This window comes from Podarcis muralis, chromosome 6 (assembly GCF_964188315.1).
Source record: "Podarcis muralis chromosome 6, rPodMur119.hap1.1, whole genome shotgun sequence".
Lineage (NCBI taxonomy): Eukaryota > Metazoa > Chordata > Lepidosauria > Squamata > Lacertidae > Podarcis > Podarcis muralis.
The window spans coordinates 35,839,832-35,858,999 of record NC_135660.1 but is presented as its reverse complement, the minus strand read 5'-3'; the positions used below and the strand labels follow the sequence as shown (position 1 = coordinate 35,858,999).

General features: G+C 40.4%; 1 protein-coding gene across 3 annotated transcripts; it reads right to left on the bottom strand.

Moving 5' to 3' along the window:
- Positions 1-182: 182 nt before the first annotated feature.
- On the bottom strand, positions 183-19,003 carry ATG4B (autophagy related 4B cysteine peptidase). Of its 3 annotated transcripts, none has more exons than XM_028730965.2 (13): positions 18,627-19,000; positions 12,616-12,714; positions 12,073-12,144; positions 9,946-10,044; positions 9,273-9,374; positions 7,374-7,446; positions 6,730-6,809; positions 6,064-6,260; positions 5,700-5,778; positions 5,099-5,244; positions 4,753-4,809; positions 3,893-3,986; positions 183-2,010 (listed from the first exon to the last, which is right to left on the bottom strand). In XM_028730965.2, exons 1-13 carry the CDS (start codon positions 18,634-18,636, stop codon positions 1,937-1,939), a joined length of 1,182 nt encoding a protein of 393 aa, XP_028586798.2. In that variant the 5' UTR covers positions 18,637-19,000; the 3' UTR covers positions 183-1,936. The 3 variants fall into 3 exon arrangements, 2 of the variants coding, with proteins under 2 accessions (XP_028586798.2, XP_077786102.1); XM_077929976.1 differs by having other exon boundaries at positions 18,723-18,998; XR_013393161.1 differs by having other exon boundaries at positions 1,956-2,010; positions 4,730-4,809; positions 18,627-19,003.
- Positions 19,004-19,168: the final 165 nt, after the last annotated feature.

Genomic DNA, 19,168 nt, shown 5'->3' with positions numbered 1-19,168 from the left:
GTGAGCAGAACGTTTCTTGCCACTCCTGGTTTGATCTTTCAGAGGAAGGGACTCTACCCTATCTGACAGAGCAGGCCAAAAATTTCATGGAATATGTCACAAACAGCATTTGGTTATGACCCACTTTTCAATTAGTCTGACATTTCCGACTCAGCAGGGCAGAAGTACCAAAAATACAAAGGTTTCTTTTAACTTGGTTTATTCAGTTACAAATTGAAAGCAGTTGATGAATGGAGCACAGCCCCACTTCCTCTGCCTCCTCTCCCTCCAAAAGTCTATGATCAAGAGAAGAGGAGAAACAGCAAGAGAAAGACAGCAAGTTATAACAATGACAAATAAGCATCATGGTTCAGACCTCTGCTTTCTGGCAGCTTTAAGGGGCAATCAGACCTACGACCTACTACCAGTAGACCAGTTACCCCTAGATGCAGTTACTTTATAGATGGCTATACTGCCATCTTTTAGGCTGATAGCACTGCTGATAAATGCAGGAAAAAATGCTTTGTAAACATATTTGCCACCTCCAGCATCCATCAATGAAGCGACTGAATTTCAAAAAGGTGGTCAATACTTGTGGGTGGGGGGAGTGGCGGGTCCTCTCCAGCCATTCTCATCTCTTCTAAACAAAGGTAACTAATGCTATTTTAAGAGTACAACAGCCACCATTTCCAGCCTAGCTGAGAGCTGGTAAATTAACATTTCAAGGCATCCAGAATTTGCTGAGATTTTCTTTAGAAACTAGTATACCTTACAAGTCACAACATAAAACTGAAAAGCAAGTGAACATCACCACGCAAGAGAAACTTAACCTTGTGTAGTGTATAAACCGGGGAAAGAAGGGGGGGGGCAAGCCTCTGGCAATAACCACGCCAGGCTTTTAATATCACAATTTTGGCATTAAAGCAAAGCATTTCAAATCCATGTAACAATCTCCAGATTTCATGATCAGAATCTAAACACAAAGAGATGGAATCAAGAGAAGGAAGCAGAGGTACTTTCAATTCAAGTGAGCTGGTGGATGTTTCTACCACCACATTTTATTAAATAGCAGCCACCATATTTTTAATATGGAATAGAAAAATACCCAACAAATACAGGTTATATTTAATGAAGCCATATCCTGGTTAACTTGTCAGTTCTTCCTTTTGGATGTGCTGTGAATGGCCTCCAAGCTGAAAGAGAGCACTTGTCCAAGCCCTCCCTACTCTCTATACTGAACAGTTATATTTGTAATTTCCGACCCATACTTCTTACTGTATCATTTGCTATGCATGATGAGATTCCGTGATTTCTAGAATGACACCACTGGGCAGAGTATGAGAGTTTAAAACAAAGGGCCATTTTGGAACTTAAAAGCAGTAATACATCTCTCTGGAAGCACTGTATCCGAGATAAATTAAAGCATGAGTAGCAACAGTTGATGCAAATCATCTTGTGAGAGCTTTTACCCCCCAATTTACACAGGACACATTCTGCTGGGCTAAAGAGACAGCTATTGGATAGGTGTCTGTGTTTTATGCTGGTTTCCACATCAAACTACAAAAAGTGAGACAGAAGCAAAATGGGATTTTAAGTTTTCCTTAATAACAGAACTTGTAAGAGCCAAGCACTCGGAAGGGCTTTTACTATTCTTGCTCACCCTTTTGGCTTGCTAACATAAAAATAATCTTCAGCTCCTAGGAAACACTGCCTCCTTTTCCTGCAGGTACTCTTGCACGGAGAAAGCCTGACTAAATCTATTAAGGCCTTAAATGATGACCCGTTTCTTGATCCCACTGCAAAAAAATCCACTCAGCTCCAAGGCTGCACAGAATGCTGGGGTGGATGGGAGGCAGGGATGTCAACAAGCACCTATGAAAGCTGGTAGCCCTAGGCTCTCCATGGAGCTCCCCTCCCCCCACAACACAAATTGGCAGAGTTAGCTTCTTATTGTTCTTTAAAGAGATAGGATTTCAAAGTCTTCATCTTCTGAATCAAAGAATCTTTCCAGTCTGTCTGCATCGGAAGAATCTGAAAGGCAAAGAGAGGTATAAATCATAATTAATATAGTCCTGGAATTATTTACACCAGCACATATATTTAGATCTATCAAGAAGACCAGGAACGCTACTGGACTGTTTTGGGAACCAGCACATTACGGAAAGTTGCTTGTGCAGGTAAAAGAAAAAAACTGATCAGATAACAGGCAAACGGGCTCTGTTCCTGTTATACCTGGGAGAGGTCAATGAATATTGTAATTTTCCTAACTCTGAAGATTGAGAGCATACTAAAGTGCTTTGATGCTATACTCTTTATCCTGAAATAGTTATGTTTGTTCCCTTGCATATTACACATGATACATACTACACAATGTACAATACTTTGCTTTGAAATTGTGAATTAGTGCCACATTATTAATGACATGTGAGTCTCTTCACCATATTCCCCGTATAGGGTTAGATGCAAAAAACAACAACATTGCCATGGTGTCTATGATCCAAAGAGAACAAGTTTAAGTAGCTGGCAATGAGATTCACCATGTCCAGCTAATTTAACAGGTCCAGTTTGACATGAGTGGGCAACAGAAACACACAGATCATTGTACTGACAAAAAATGTTAGTGAACACTAAAAAGCAGAAACTCAAGCAAAGCATGCTATAATTTTATGATAAATATTAGAAACAAATTTCAAATCAGATCTGATAAGAATTTTTGCAAACCTTTGACAAAATTAAAAGTTTCACAATTTGGAGTTTCACCTCAAAATTCAGATTCTAAATCTGACATCAAAATTAAATAATATTTGGGTTTTTTACCTACTCAAGAGGATACTTAAGAGTTATTATTATAATTTACTAAATATTGTATGCTGGTTGTCAAATATTAATTGCTGCTGTAAAATTATGTAATGACAATGTTACCAAATATTCTCCGCTAAAATTTGTAGAGAGGAGTTTTGGAGAGACTGTCAATATGGTTTAGTGGTTACCTAGCACCTAGCAAACCAGGGTTTACATTTCCATTCAGTCTAGCAGCTCACAGAAACACCTCGAGTCAGTCAACTCTAACCTACAGTGGTGCCTCGCAAGACGAAATTAATTCGTTCCGCGAGTTTTATCGTCTTGCAATTTTTTTCGTCTTGCGAAACACGGTGTCGGGAAAGTTTTGGAAAAGCTTCAAAAATCACCAAAGTCTTTTAAAACCTCAAAAAAGGCTACCACACCGCGTTCTATGAGTTGCTCCTCGAAGTCAAGTCGCAACTGTATTAACGGTGTTAAGAAAAAGGAAACAAACTTGCAAGACGTTTCCGTCTTGCGAAGCAAGCCCATAGGGAAAATCGTCTTGTGAAGCAGCTCAAAAAACAAAAACCCCTTTCGTCTAGCGAGTTTTTTGTCTTGCGAGGCATTCGTCTTGCGAGGTACCACTGTACTTCATAGGATTGTTGTAAGAATAACAGGAGGGGGAGACCCACATAAGTCACCTTGAGAAACAGTGGGATATAAATTTAACAACAACAAAAGGGGGATTTGTTACAGAGAAAATAGTATTTAAAAGTAAACTTTTTCCCACAAGCAGGAATGGTGAAATAAGTAAAGCATTAGTTAATATTTTGCTAGAAGGGAGACCAGTATCACAAGTGTATGCAGAATATTCCTGACAAGAAATAGGTTGGTCTCCTCATCCCTTCTAATGAAAGAAAATGTGCCTAAATGGTCACTATGTTCATTTCAATAGTGATTCTATATGGGATTAAACATTCCAAAACTGCAACTGAAATGAATAATTTCAGTGGGCTTTCCAATGCCGAATGCCTCATCTAGGATATATACTTTAGGCTAAGAAGAAATAAAAGCTACCACAACAATTATGCAATTGGAGTAACCAAAAAACAGTCAAATAGGCAAGCATTACCTGGAGTAAGATTCAAAACATCAGGACTAGAGAAGTGCGAAGGCTGGTGTTCAACCAGTTCAAACATTGGTAGGGCTCCTCTGATCAGTGACAACTGTTGGAAAATAATGGAAAAAGTGTACAACTGGCTGGTAATTCCTCAGTCAAGGTATTCCTAGGGTTTACCATAACTTGTTAATGCTGAGCAAGCCAGTTTCACACTTTATAGATTTATTTTACAGTGAAATGAAAAGCATGTTTACTTCAAAGCAAGTATTCATTAGGGCTTATTCCCCATTTTGGGCTGATTATTATTAAACGCTTGCATAGCATTGTAGCCTTAGATGCTCTTTTGCAAAACACCATGACTTAAAAAAATAATAATCCTGGAAGACGCAAATGATCGATAACTATATTAACAAATATATATTTCACGGGGAACTTCACAGGAGGAGCAGCAGGCAAAAAGTTTTAAAAAGAGAAGCAGCTGAAACATTTCCCCAGTGAAGTACAACCTGAACGTTCCTCTGCCCCAGGGATGGGGAACTTGTGGCTTCCTCAATGTTGCTGGACTTCCAACTGCCATCAGGCCCAGTCAGCATGGCTAATAGGGAACAGGGTTAAGGGGAGTTGCATCCAGCAACATCTAAAAGATCACAGGTTCCTCATTCCTGACCTATCCCAGACGCTGGTCACATGGCTATTAAGGAAGGCCCTGGTCTCAAAGAAGTCATATGGTCAACACATCTTTGCATTAATGCTGATTCTGTTCAAATGTATTAGTCAGTGCCCATCAAAGCTGAATTCACTTCTATAATTTTTTAAAAGTTACTTGGGCACATATCATCCTTTTTTTACCAAAGGACTTGCTGTAGACAAACCTTCTTTACTTGCTGGCACCAGTCATTGAAGTCTTCCTCATTGTTGCAGAAGAAGCCCTACAAGGAAAGGCAAAGTTTGCATCGGCTTAACATTAACAGAAAATGCCTTCAAGATCAGCAAAAATTGTGTCTCGTGTTCTGTGTAAATGAATATATCTTGGATATGTTTTGAGAAGCAGACACATTTTGACAGCTAAAAGGTTAGTATAGCGAGAAGATGGGAGGGAGGCAAGGCAACACCACTGTCCTTGTAGGGAGAGGAATCAGCTGGAAACTAATGGAGAGCTGAAAGACAGTTAACAGCTGTCTCACAATGTGAAAGTTCACTGCAGGTGCACACACTCACCACTGCAATTGAAGGATCAAGCTCCGCAATGCTCATTCTGCAGGGTGGATGCTGACAGTGGAAACTCTCATCAGGGATGTGGCCACTCTCCATGGGCTCCACTGCAGGCTGCGTAGTGTGTGGGTCAAGATAGATTAATTCTTCACCTAGACAAAAATAGACGCCATAAAAAGGAAATACAATATTAGACTTCCCATGGGAAGAGAACGGATCAAATGTACGCTGTTGCTACATTTCGGGGAGATCAGGAATGGGAAAGTCAGAGAGGTCTTAAATACTTGCAAAAGGAAACAGTGAAAAATGGCGTAAGATGGTAATGCATGAGGGATCACTCAATTCAGTGATTTTTTTCAGGGGGTACCACCTATTTTTCAGAGGGTGTGGGAAGCACTGACTATTTCTCAACAATTAATATTTTATCTAAACCAAATGACACACAAAGATTTGTTATTTAGCAAAGCATTCCTCTTTAATGGCAAGGCGTGCCATGTGACATGGCAATGTGCATCTGATAAAGTTGCTCCCTTGGTAGGCTTATAGCTGTACTCCCAAAATTTAGCTAGGTAACCCACTGATGTACTCACTGATGACAGTTACTCACCTACATATCCAATGAAATAATGAGCACTATTAGGTTTTCCTCCAATGACTCCTAAGGACTGAGGCATCATAAAACAGTGCTGGAAAACAGGCAGGCAATGAGTCACATATCAGCTGGCATAAACTGGAAAATCTACCCAAGTAAAGAACAATCTGTGTTTAGAAACATGGAGGAGACACATGCTGGCCTGCAGATTATTCAGGAAAAGGCAGCAGAACAGTCATTTTTAGAACAAATGTTCTGCCGCAAGGGAGGACCACCGCAGTGCACAAGATTTGCAAGGAGCAAGGTAATTGACAGCACTATTTAGGCATGTCTACTCATAAACAAGTTCTGCTCTCAGGTAAGTAATTTCCCCCTCTACCTTCAGTGTTTCAATGTAGGCTTCATTGATGTCTGTGAGACCAAGGCGAAGAGGTATCAGGAGCACCAAAGGTTTCCAGGACAATAGCCTGTCCATACATTCTGCTCCATCTGGATAACCATTGGAAAGCAAGTCCAATTCTGCAGCAGGAAATGCTGAAGCCCCAGGACATGGACAGCTGAGCTTGCACAGCCTTCCTATGAAGAGATAAGTCATAAGCAGAAACACTTTCAGGAAAAGTCTCAAAGAGCTGCCAAAAAAACATCCTTTGCGTTCATAGAATCTAAGAGTCGGGGCACCAACAATAGGACCTAAACTTTCCACTTTCCTCCAAGCACAATATGAAAGCACTCGAGAAGATTTCTGGTCTTGTCCTATTTCAGGCATCCACCTCTAACATGCCCCACCTAAATTAGTCAGCAGTCTGATATTTGTAAAATTCTTTTCCCTCTTTAAAGGAAGTGCCCTTGTTCATAGTTAAGAATCAGTTTCACTTTACAATCTGAAATGATGAAAGTTAATTGTACTCATTTGGCTTTTCTGGTTGCACATCCCCATGAGAGTCAGGAAGCATTGCTGTAACATAGACACTCCACAGTTCCGTTCCATTCCATATAGATTTATTTCATCAAAAAGACAACACAGCCCCACAAAGGAAACACTTACTAATTTCCTCCATCACAACAGTATTGTCCATGGCTATGTGCACTGCCAAGGAGCTCCATGTATCAAAAGTGGCAAGTTTTCTAGAAGGAAGAGAACGAGAAGAAAGTTAGCGGCAAATGCATTAGAGAAAGGAGAATCTGCCACTACATCAAGGGTTTAGAACACTTTGGAAATCCAGATTGCTACCCGGTGGTAGTCATGTAGCAAATATGGTATCCCAAGTCTTATTTTTCATATTATTTTAGCGAGCAAATTTTTGCAGCTCTTATTTCACAGGAGATGTTTCCCGTGTGTATAAAATACAAACATCATAGTAAAAGGTCAGAGATGAGACATGGTCTAGGCTGGCCTTCTAATAACCAGTGAGGCAGAATATCTACGTAGTGCTATCCGCCTTCCCCATAGACTCTTTACTTATATGGAACCCTAACCTCAATCACTCCTTCCACTAACCCAATACAAAATGCATATTGTGATATGGTGCAAGTCAGAACTGCATATATGTGTGTTGATTTGGATAAATGTTTTCTAATCATTCGATCCAAGGCAAATCATTCTAATTTTTAGCACAGTAACAGTTACTAAGAGTTTTGTGTACTAAAAAATAATAACACCCAAGACAGTTGGATTCACTGAGCACTTACTTGAGTACTTGTGCAACTGTGTTTGGTCCATACCACTGGCCTATGGATTTCCCCTCTCCAACTCCCATCTGGGCTGCAACAGCAAACAGCAAACAAACCATAATTGGTCCATAATTTCAGCCAAGGCACTTTCTGAAACACTATGGGTACTTCAATTAGTTAGCAGATACTTAGATTTTGCTACCTCTCTGGAGGCAAAGGGCCGTGAAATAATTGCAAAATGCATCAAGCAACAATCTGCATACTCCTTTAAATAAGGCATATTAGAAGGCTTAGGAAAAGCGTTCTAATCTCTATTGAAATGATTTAGGTATTAAAAAGTGGGGGAGAAATGCTCTCACTCCTTAATGTACAAGACGACTTCAGAAGCATCAAGGAAAGTACCAAAATTGTGCTTCCATGGGGAAAGCCATAATAATCTGACACAGTTTTTGTTGTTGGAAAAACCATTCTGTTCACCAGATTTTGAGAGATGTCAAGAAACCACAGTTCTCCTTAAATCATATTGCAGCTGCTTGGCATATCTGGAGACCACGACTATAACATGTTTCCTGCCTTCTCTGTTTATCCCTAAGAACACATTTCTGCACCTTAGCCTTGGAAGCATTAAAACTTCAGTGTTTGCTACATATGTGTGGGTGCTGCCAATCATTGTGATGTCCACTGGGGCAACTCCTGACTTTTCATTAGTTTCATTAGTTACTCTCAAGCAGTCCTCAAAAATCTTAGAACGTGCCACACACACAGAATCAATTGACTCTTTTTAACTGCATATGAATAGGAGTTGATAGTCACGCTGTCTGTTTTTCTTATCCTAATTATTTTCAGGAGTCTTATTTACTTGGATAAATTAGTATAGGACCACAGCATCAGCAGACTTAACTCAGTGGGATTTACTTCTCAGTAAGCATGCATAGTATCAGACTGCTCGTTATGCTAAAACCAGGATTTTAATTTAATTGTGATTCCTAATGAAGTTGAGAGTGCCTAGTATCAGACGGTCACTAAATATGGAGGAGGTCCATCCATCCAAAAGTGGATTCACAAGACCATTTAGGTGATATATACAGCTGTCAGAGACAGACTCACAAGGGACTTTGTCTAGTGAAAACATTCAGCAAGAGTTGTTCTCTGGCATCAGATATAAAACACACATTTTTTTAAAATATACCATTGTCTTCATTTGTTTGTTTGTGAGCAGGACAATATCAGGGCAATATCAAAGGTCAAACCACAGTGGACTTTTTAAAAATTAAAAACAAATAGATTTCTAATGGCTCAGTGCAGAAGAAGTATGAAGATTTTGAATAGAAGGCTATTCTGGAAAGTCTCACTAGCCTTCACTTTGTGCACATTTCACTCCACATTCTGTGAAGTAGATGTGCCAGGAGATCTTGTTTGTGAAAGATGAAAGGAAGTTGAAGGTCTATCTCACTGTACAGTAGACTTCAGGAACAGTTCTATGCACCTGGTAGAAAGTCCCACTGAGCCCAATTGTGTTTACTTCTGAGTAGATATGTATAGGATTGCACTATTATAGAAATAAGCATAATTCTGAAATGGCCCACATCTAGATCACCTAGTTCCATAAAATGTGAAATCTGAATCACCTCCATCACCATGTTTCTTCCTCCTCCTCTAGAACTCACATAACGACCTCTCTTTCTGAACAGCACAAACAACATATGTTGTTTTGTTCATTTACAGCAACAGCAACAGATGCTTTGAATATACCATTGTCCTCATTAGTTGGCATGAGTTTACTGTCTAAACACAGTCCACATTCTTAGTATATAGTTGACAGTGCAATTTATAAGTAGTTTCCCTCAAAAAATAAATAAATTGGGAACTCCTTATTGCAAGGAAGGCATAGAAACACAGCATAGGTATCCATCTTACCTATTTGGTGGATTGAGTAGTAGCTGTCTTTTTTGTCAATGAAGGCATTTAGAACATTGTAATAGTTTTCCATTTGCTTCTTCCCTTTCACCCACCTCCAATCTGAGATATAGAAGATCTAATCAATTTTCTCAACGCCACACATTATTTGTTTTCACAACATCACAAAAAATGACAAAGAATATTGAAGACTATAATCCCGAACTATTAAACAAAACCATTTATCAAAGAAAAGCAAAATCAACATTTTACTTTCCAGTCTGGTCTCTGAGTAGCGAAAGACACCTCAATCTTGTTTTAACACCCTCCAGTTGAGTGTTTACTTGCATTCCTGTCATGTAGCACTAACAGTAACGATTTATTCCTACTGTGACAAATCCATGCTCAAAAAACACTTCACACTGCAAGGAGCAAGCAAGTTGACCCACCACCAAAATAACTGTAGGTTAGCATGTCCCTTGTGAATTGCACTTGTACCCAACATATTATCTATTATGAAGGAGGTGGTGCTACTAAGGATGAACTGGAATATTATATTTAGGGACAGCTTTATTGTCCAGTTCTTCACAGTTTAAATGCAGTTTTTAAAAGGCCCTTTTGGTATCTGAACACACAAACATATCACATTGTCACAGTACCATATTCATTTGTTTTGGGGGGGGATTTGACTTACCTCTGCCTAAGTGTCTGCAAACCAAGGCCTGAGCAAAGATCATCTGACCGCACCTTAACATGCAGCCCCAGCCAGTGTCAGATGTAGGACCTGTTCCCCCTGCAACCAAAAAGAAAAAACAGAAACTAACCATAGTGGCACGTGTGGCATATGTGGTGTGGGGCAATGTGATTTTTGCTGTATACCTGAGCAGGCATAGGTTGGAAAGCCCAGAAACCTGGCTATGGCTGTAATCCTATTTACATTTGTTGGGGTTAAGACCCACTGAACACAGTATGACTTATTTCTGCATTGGCATTCATAGGACAGCACTGTATCATATTGGTCTTCTCTTCAGCTCAGAAAAATAAATGCAAAAATTAGAGGAAGTAAAATATATTTATGTAACACAAATACACACGTTTTTATTGAATTGAACCCGGATTACACATAGTATTGGAAAAAGAGCTACAGATATTTTGTAGCCATTATAAGAACAACTAAGTATGCAAACTGAATGTCCCAATCCCCCATGGTCATAACTTGGGAGAAGGGGAATGACCCTAATTCAGTGTTAGAAACTGAGATATGAAAGCTAGGAGCTAAATGGCACCTTAAACCTAGCTTATAGGCGGAACAACAGAATGTCTAGGCACTCTTTTTTATAACAAGAATACAAAACTGAAAATGAATGAACGGCAGCTAAAGTATTATGCTCATTTTTCGCATGGTTTAGTCTAGGGGTCAGCAACCTTTTTCAGCCATGGGCCGGTCCACTGTCCCTCAGACCATGTGGTGGGCTGGACTATATTTTTTTTGGGGGGGATGAACGAATTCCTATGCCCCACAGATAACCTAGAGATGCATTTTAAATAAAAGCACACATCCTACTCATGTAAACACACCAGGCAGGCCCCACAAATAACACAGAGATGCATTTTAAATAAAAGGACACATTCTACTCATGTAAAAACATGCTGATTCCTGGACCATCCACGAGCCGGATTGAGAAGGCTCACAGGCCTTAGGTTGCCTACCCCTGGTCTAGTCCTTCCCCTGCCCACCCCCCTAATATTCTTAAGAGGGTCTCTTCTCCAGTCTTCAGAGAGTAGCTGGAAGTAGGGGAGGCAGAAAAAGGTCCTCCTTTCCTTCCACTCTTCAGTTTTAATCTGAAATCATAGGTGCAGTACTGAACCCAGAGCTCAGAAACTGCTCACACTAATGAAATTCCCAGTTGCAAAATGCGCCTAGAACAATGCGAGTTTCGCACACTGTCCTAATTCAGTGGTAGAATATCTTTAAATGCAGAGGGTCCCAGAATCAATCCATGGTATCTCCTGGTAGAGCTGGGAATGTCCTCTGTCTAGAACACACTACACTGCCAATCAGTGTAGACATTAGAGAGCTAGATAGACCAAATGTCTGACTCAGTATAATGCTTTCCATGTAACCCTAACCCTATAAGAAAACATTAATTTCCACCTATACTTTTAATTATTATTTTTAACACCTTAAAATGGAGTGGGTTGTCACCTTCTTGAAAATTCTCTCCATCCTCAGCATTCTTTAGAACTATCAACTTTGGCTTCCAGAGCATTTTTTAAAAATCCAATAGCAATGTTATTGAAAGTAACATATTGTCAAATTGTTTTAGCTAATATAAGCTATTTTCCTCTTTTGCAAGTCAGGTATTGATCTATTTCATGTTTCCTTTCATCTCTAATCCACCTTTCACCCAACAAGTGATCCCAGGGTATGGGTATACAGATATGCAACAAATAAATTATAGACTTCTAAGCACCACACACCCGCCCTCCAAAATAAGTTTCCTTTGTATTCTTCAACTTCTGCATTTTTTTGTGTTTCCTGTTTTCAAGGTGGGAGCACATTTCCTTTTTCTATGAATACCAGAAATAGAATCAGATGTCACATCAGAACAGAGGAAGAAGTAAAGTTGCTTTCCAGAACCTAGCAGAGCAACATGCTTCTATGCCACCCTCCAATGAGCAGAACAGGGCTTTCAGATTTTGGTAGCACAACTCAACACATGATCCCTGCTGTCATCACTGGGCTAAGGGGCAATTGGGTACTAAGAAATAAACCAGCTTCATTTGAGGTGTAACATAGTGAATGAACTCTCCTACTTACCAATGGCAGGAAAGCTTTTTCTGTATGTGAACCAAAGACGAGAGGTCACGTCTAACAGGATCTCCTCTTTCTCTAAGGAAGTGAAAACACCAAATGTCATTTTTTCTGGAAGTGTGTTGACACTGTGCTGATTCAGTGGTACTGTCACTGAATTAATTAACCAAACCAAGAGAAGTTTTTTAAAAAGTGGTTCCTTTTAGGGAGGTTTAGGTTCATCAGCTCTCTGGACTACAGACTACAAAAGGTACAAGACAACTAAGCCAAGACTAATACAGTATGCATGAGGGAGAATACATATTAACATTTCATCTTTTATTGGGAGCTCTCTCTCTCTTTATTTTAGCCTTTAGATTCCAGAGCCTAAGCTCATTCAGGAAAATGGGGAAGGAGGGTGGACTGCTCTCTCTATGAATATTCAGTGGAGGTAGTTAAGAAGGGAAAAGAGAAAGGCAAGCTGTTAAATCAAAGCCACATATACCCCAAGTCTTCAAAAAGTAGAGTTAGCAACACAGCTGACAGGAGTATTTATAGCCCTTCAATTACCTGTTAATACACTATATTTTCTCCCCAGGATCCAAACAGGCTCTTTGGTTTCCGGGAAGTCTTCATACTCAAACCTGAGAGTATCGTACGTGAGAGTAGCTGTTCAAAAACAAAAATACACAAGACTGTCACTAATCTTTTGAGGCTTTTGTCCCTGCATGTGAGGATCAACACGTAGCTAAGGTTTGGAGGTTATACTTACCAAATTTTTGCAATGCAGTTTCCTTACTCAAAGAGGTATTAAAATGATTTTTTTTTAATGTGTGGTTTCAGATAAAAAGCACATTTCTAAATACATTTTGGGAGAAAATAAGTTCAAAAGTCCATATTTAAATGTGCATTTTCATACAGATTTTAAAAAATCACACCAACATAGAAAAGAATGGATTGATGAATGCACGCTTATGAACTGATCTGCCCATCACTAATCTTAAAACCTCAACATTTCATTTCTTCCTTTTCCAGCATATGTAGACACAAGACAAGCCAATAGTGGGAGTGGCCTCATCATCATTACTCACACCCAAACACACAGCAAAAGAACCAGTAGCCAATTTGTGAACAACATGACATACATTGCTCCATGTCAAGCTGAATTTTCTGTTCACTGTCTGCCAAGATAGATACTCTGCTGGAATCCAGCCACTTACAGGATGCATCTAGATTCTGGTATTTCATTGTACGTTCTCAAGTGGTTTTCAACCGGTGGGTCACACCAAAGCCACCACCTGCACTTTTTTTGGTTTCAGGTTTTTTGGAGAAAGAACAATAAAGATAGAGGAGCAACAGGAAATAAAGTAACAGAGCAAGAACAACTCAGAGGGAAAAAGCTGAAGGCTACAACTTTCCTTGAGTTAGATGAGAAGAATATTATGCAATTTACAAAATTTACACACTTCACTCCTCATAACCCTTCAGGGATTTAGGCTGCGAGGAAGACTCCCTCATCCCCAGAAGTGCTATTTCACTCCCGATTTACAGATTAGGAACCTGTCTTACATTTCACTTTTATTGGGAGCAAAAGAGACACTCCAACACTTATTCCACGCTACACTGCCAGAGGGCCTTCTTAGCAATGGTGTCCTGGTTGTGGAACACTCTTCTCTTGAAGCTTGGCTGGTGTTTACTTTGCCTGTTTTGTAGTACCAGTTGAAGACAGAACTCTTCCTCTAAGTAGTGTTTCCCAAATGTTTTCGCGCCTCCCCCTTGGTTCTAAAAACTCCTCTCCAGTGTCCCTTATCTTATCCCGTAAAAAGCATTACTCAGAATAGCAGTTTGCACGACCCACTAAAGAAGATACTCGCACAATAAAATTCAAAACAGTAACAACTGCACATTTATTCAAAATCCAATTCAAAATATATAGTTGAATTAAGTCAGCAAAATTGACAACCCTGATCCAAAGATACCAGCTTTTCAAAGGCTGATAGTCATTTACACCTGCGGTGCCCCTGCCTCTTGTGGGTAATCCCACTGCCCTCCTGGGTGGGTACCGCCTTGCACTTAAGATTGAGGGGCCCCAGTGCACACTGCAAGTGTGTGACATCATGCACACGTTGCATTGACAGGAGAAGGAACCAGCCACGCTTGGCTCCTCACTCGGCCTCCTCTACCCGCTCAGCATGGAGGGGGCACAGCCCCCTGCCAGCTGTTTTAGAGGGAGTTGAAAACACTTCCAAGCCCTAGGAGTTGGCATGCCTGCCACCCACTTTGAGAACCACTTGTCTAAGCCACCTGAGGATATTGGGGTTTACATGAGAGATGGACCTGTTTAAATGCTTTTCAACTGTATTTTATGGACATATTGTATTTTATATTGTTGCAGCTTACCCTGGGATCAAATGTGATGAGGGGCAAGAAATAAATCTGATAAACAAATGTAACCTTTCGCCAATTTACTCATATCTGCAACACTAAAAGTAACACGATGAACAAGTAGCAGGAGGCTGAAATCTATAAAAAGAGAAAATTCTATTCCTCTGTAGCAACACCAAAGGAACCATACAACCCATTTCTAGGAATCTGAATCACCATGAACAAATAAAGGTTCTGAAGCAAATATGCACCTCAATGTCACATCTTTCTCTCCTTGACCTTCTTCATTTTGTGTAGTCAAAAAAATCAATAGATCTCCAGATCATACATTCAGTTCAAATTTCACATGCTCTGCAGCCTCACCTTAAGAGGACATCATGCCCCACTGCTAGCTTATTATATTCTCTTCCCAGACAGTGAGGGTGCCCATCAAGTCACATCTCAATAATTCCTCTGCATTAAGATGTTTCAATATCAAGATTGATATATATTATAAACCACATGATACTGTGGTCAAGAAGTTAGTATGATGATAAGCAGCAGAAAGATGGTCCCAGCATACACAGGCACATGGTTTAGATTATTAGCTTGTTGTGCCAGCTGCAGTATCTTTCATCTGTTGACTTCTATGGGGCTGCTCTGGAACAAATAACTTCTGGCAACCTTACCAAGTGTGCAGTACAAGGAAAAACTCTTGTGAACTAACTGTGGCAAGGAGTCAGAAAAGCAATCCAAAGGACTCAACTCTACATAGAAAGCTAAAAGATCATCCCAGAGATCTCTAGGAGATGGCAACCTGCTGCTGCTGATTATATTTATTTTACCCCTCCCAAAAAATATTAGAATATTTGGGTGGGAAATAAATTAAATATAATTATTTGATTTATTTTGCAACGAGCACATTGATATCCATAAAAGGAAGGGTAAAAAATCCCCCCCCTCACCAGAAGCCACATAAGTATTATTATTTCTATTCTATGATCTTCACTCATGTTTGTTTACTATCTATTTTTGTTATTCCTTCAACTGGTACCTCATATATTATATCACCATACTTTATTTCATCCAAAGGAGATAGGACTCTCACAAACATAGTTTTAACAAAGTGGAAGCAATCAGGAAGTCCAGATTTGTAGTGATGCAGTCAACATAGTTTTCTCTATTCTGGACGTATTATGTTATTATTATTGAAAGTTTTTAATGTTTGATGTTTTAACGTATTTATATTTTTCTGTTGGGAGCTACCCAGAATGGCTGGAGAAACCCAGTCAGGTGGGTGGCATACAAATAATAAAATTAGTAGTAATAGTAGTAGATAGTCACAAACCGGCAAAGAAAGCATCCAGTTTATTTACCCCCATCAATATTTGTTGTTTTCACAAAAGTGACTCAAAGTGACTCAAAACAAAGAGATGCCATCTTATCAGGAAGGGTGTTCCACACAGTGCCAGAACTGGACATTTAATATGGCAGCACCTACCTTTTGGAAATCCCTCCCATTATATATCAGACAGGCAGAGTCTCCATTGTCAGTATCTGAATTTATTTGAAATTGCTTTATATATGCAATTGTTTTAACTGTTTTTATTGTGTTGTGAAATCGCTTCAATAAGTTTCATAGGAAGCAAATCCAAGAATAAATAAATAACACAGGACAATTGCCACCATTATAGGCTATTCATGCACAGTTATTTTTACTGGTCAAAGCAGGAGAGGTTTATATCGCCTATCCGGACACAGCCATCATTTTTACAGACAAATGATTCTATATTACATGTCAAAGGAAGGACAAAAAATGAAATATAACAAGGAACTGCCATTACACTCTGGGAAATGGTACATCATTCTCACAGCTGTCTGTGAACCAAGGCACCATGAAAAAACTCAAAACCACTTATTCTATCTGCTTTGCAACTTCCACAACTAGAATGGCCAGGCCCGATAAAGAATGGCCATTGTTAAGACTCTTAGTACAGTAATGAGAAAATCTTATTCATTTCTAAATGATTATAGTCAAAGATCAGAACAAAATAAACTGTTAGTGTTTCTGGAATGCCAAGCTACAATAAAGAAAGCAACCTCAGTTACTGAGCCGTCACTTCACTAGCTCAAGAGCAACTTCTTGGGCAACTGATCCTTAGCAACCGATGTTAAAATAAAGTGTTTATCATAGTGCCAGTTTCAAGAAGGTAAGCAAATTATTGGTTAGTGTTAAGGCACTGGAGATAAGCCACAACTCTTAAATATGTCAAAATATGACTGGGATGAAATTGGGGAAAATCTTTTAAAAATTTACCAGCACCAAACCCACAAACAAAAAAGCCCCAGGGTGCCCTTTTGCATGACTTCAGCATGTGACCAACCAATAGAAAACAGAAGGGCAACATTGTATATAATAATAATAATAACCTTCCACAGGTGGCCAGTAGGTGCAGTGGCTAGAGAGTTGGATATGGGAAACCCAATAACAGCCAAAGTAGTCATGACATTATTACCACCATTAACCCTTTTATGGCTGTTGGCCTGTTTAAAAAATAGCTTGCATACAATACACACCCAGCTGGACTGAACCACCGCATGGAGCAAAGGGTGACTTTATGCCTTTGCTACACTATAGTCCTGAAACAGCTTTCACACACCAGGTATTTGTAAAAATCAAAAAACAGCAAACACAGACACAAACACACTAAGACAAAATGTGCTAATAGTTTGGTCTTTAGCTGTAAAGCTCACTCTTTAGTGCTGGACAGATTACTATTTTTCAGGCTAACCCATTTCACAGGGCTTCTGGGAGACTAAAATACCACTCTGAACTCCTGAGAGAACAGGAGAATACAAATGTAATTTTTAAAATGTGGCTGACATCAAATACACAGCCAGTAAAAGCCAACAATTTGATCTGAACTAGGAATCTTCTTCCACAAGGCAAGTGATCACAGACACAATTCTGAGTTGCCCTCAAGCATTCTGGCTGAAGGAAACAGGTTACCTGCAATCAAATGACTCGAATACTGTATTGCAACTAATTCTAATTATTTTCACTTCATATGGCTTGATCAAAATTCCAAAAGATAGGGCTGCCATGGAGCTATGGTGTGGTGAAATAAAGAGCATATATTTTTGGAGGGTATTTGTATAGTTTTAGGAGCCATACATTTCATACCATGATGGATTCAGAACAACTGATTACTACATGACAGTTGATCAGAAGGGGTATGCCAGTAGAATACTGTGCATTTCTGTCAGACATGAATGATCGGTTATCTGGGAGGCACCTAGGGGCTTTCAACAAAGTTCAGTAGGGCACACAGATTTAAGAATGTGTGTGTACTTGCTTAACTTATCTTATTTGGGGGGGGGGGGGTAAGAACTTCAGTCCTTGACTATCACATGTTTTTCCACCTACTGGGGAAGTTCAAGGAGGGGATGAAGAATAAGAGAGTTACTTGATTCGCTATCTTATTCTTTACTATCCTCACAGTTTTTCCATCTTAGTTGTAGCACTTTGGCATAGTATTATAACCAGCTGTCATGCAGCCGCGCTGTTCCACAATGCTCCAAAGAGAATCCACTGCAGCAACATGTCGGGGAGCAAAAAAAGGAAAACACACTTTCAGCTTACAAGGCCTCACACGCAAACTTCACCAACTCCCACTAATTCCCAAGTTCTTGTCAACTTCATAAAACTTTTAACCCTGGCATATTTCACTAGGTCACAGCACCCACCGGTGATGAAGCGTCAGCACTGTGGACTGAAAACAACATTCTATGCTAATTGCTAGGAAGACAAAAAACAGGCTGGCTTGGGCAGGGAATGCATAAATAGCATACAATGCCATAGCAAGCTGTGTGTCTATTACAGAAAGGAGACCGGGAGGCGAAGTACCACGTTTGCCTGACTCCCTTTAACAACTTTACCCAATGACCTCTTCTATAAAGGAAGTGTGTCCCCCTCTTTTTTGAGACACGACCTCTTGTGCCCCCGACACAGAGCGCCCCCCTTCCATCTCCCCACTCTTTGAACGACCCTCTCCCTAGCCCATCCCGCAACACCAGCTTCTCCTGATAAACAGACCGATCATCCACCCTTTCACACCCCAATCGCCCTGAGCCACAGACACAAAGAAAGCCCCCCCCCCCGCCGGCCCTCGAATAGCCTCCCCATTCCAGTAACCCAGACATTTCCCTTCTCTCACCCGCGTCCATTCTGCCCCCGCTCAAGATTCAGGGGCGACCACGGCTGTCTCCTTACAGAAACAGACCACCACAACGGCGCACTCTAACCTACTCGCCTCGACTGTCCGACTCTCGCCCAATCGCGTAGCTCTTCGCAGCCCATCTGAGTGGCGGATAGGTTCGCTGAAGAGGTCAGCAAGCTCTTCTGCACCGCAACGCTTCCTCCTGATGCTAGGGAGGCGCCATCTTGCTGTACGGAGAGGGTGACTCTGCCAAACGGGCTCCTTTAGGTCCAACTTCGCACCTTTCTGAAGTGGGGGGCGCTTTGATTTCTTCAGGATGTGCTCCCGACCTCTCCGAGTAGTACAACCACCACAGGATAGGAAAAGCTCAGACTGTGGAGGCCGCCATATTTGTGTACGGAACCTTAACGCCCCGCCCCCTTACCCCCCCCCCCACCTCCAACATTGCAGTGTCTAGGAGTTCACGTCACACTTCCATTCTAACCATATTAAATCCCCACAACAGTCCGACCGTCTTTCTGTGTACCGACAGTGATGTA

Coding starts and splice junctions, on each gene's coding strand:
- ATG4B (XM_028730965.2), bottom strand. Junction 5,245..5,699: donor TTATTTCATTGGATATGTAG/GTGAGTAACTGT, acceptor ATTTTTGTCTAG/GTGAAGAATTAATCTATCTT. Junction 3,987..4,752: donor GGTGCCAGCAAGTAAAGAAG/GTTTGTCTACAG, acceptor ATTTTCCAACAG/TTGTCACTGATCAGAGGAGC.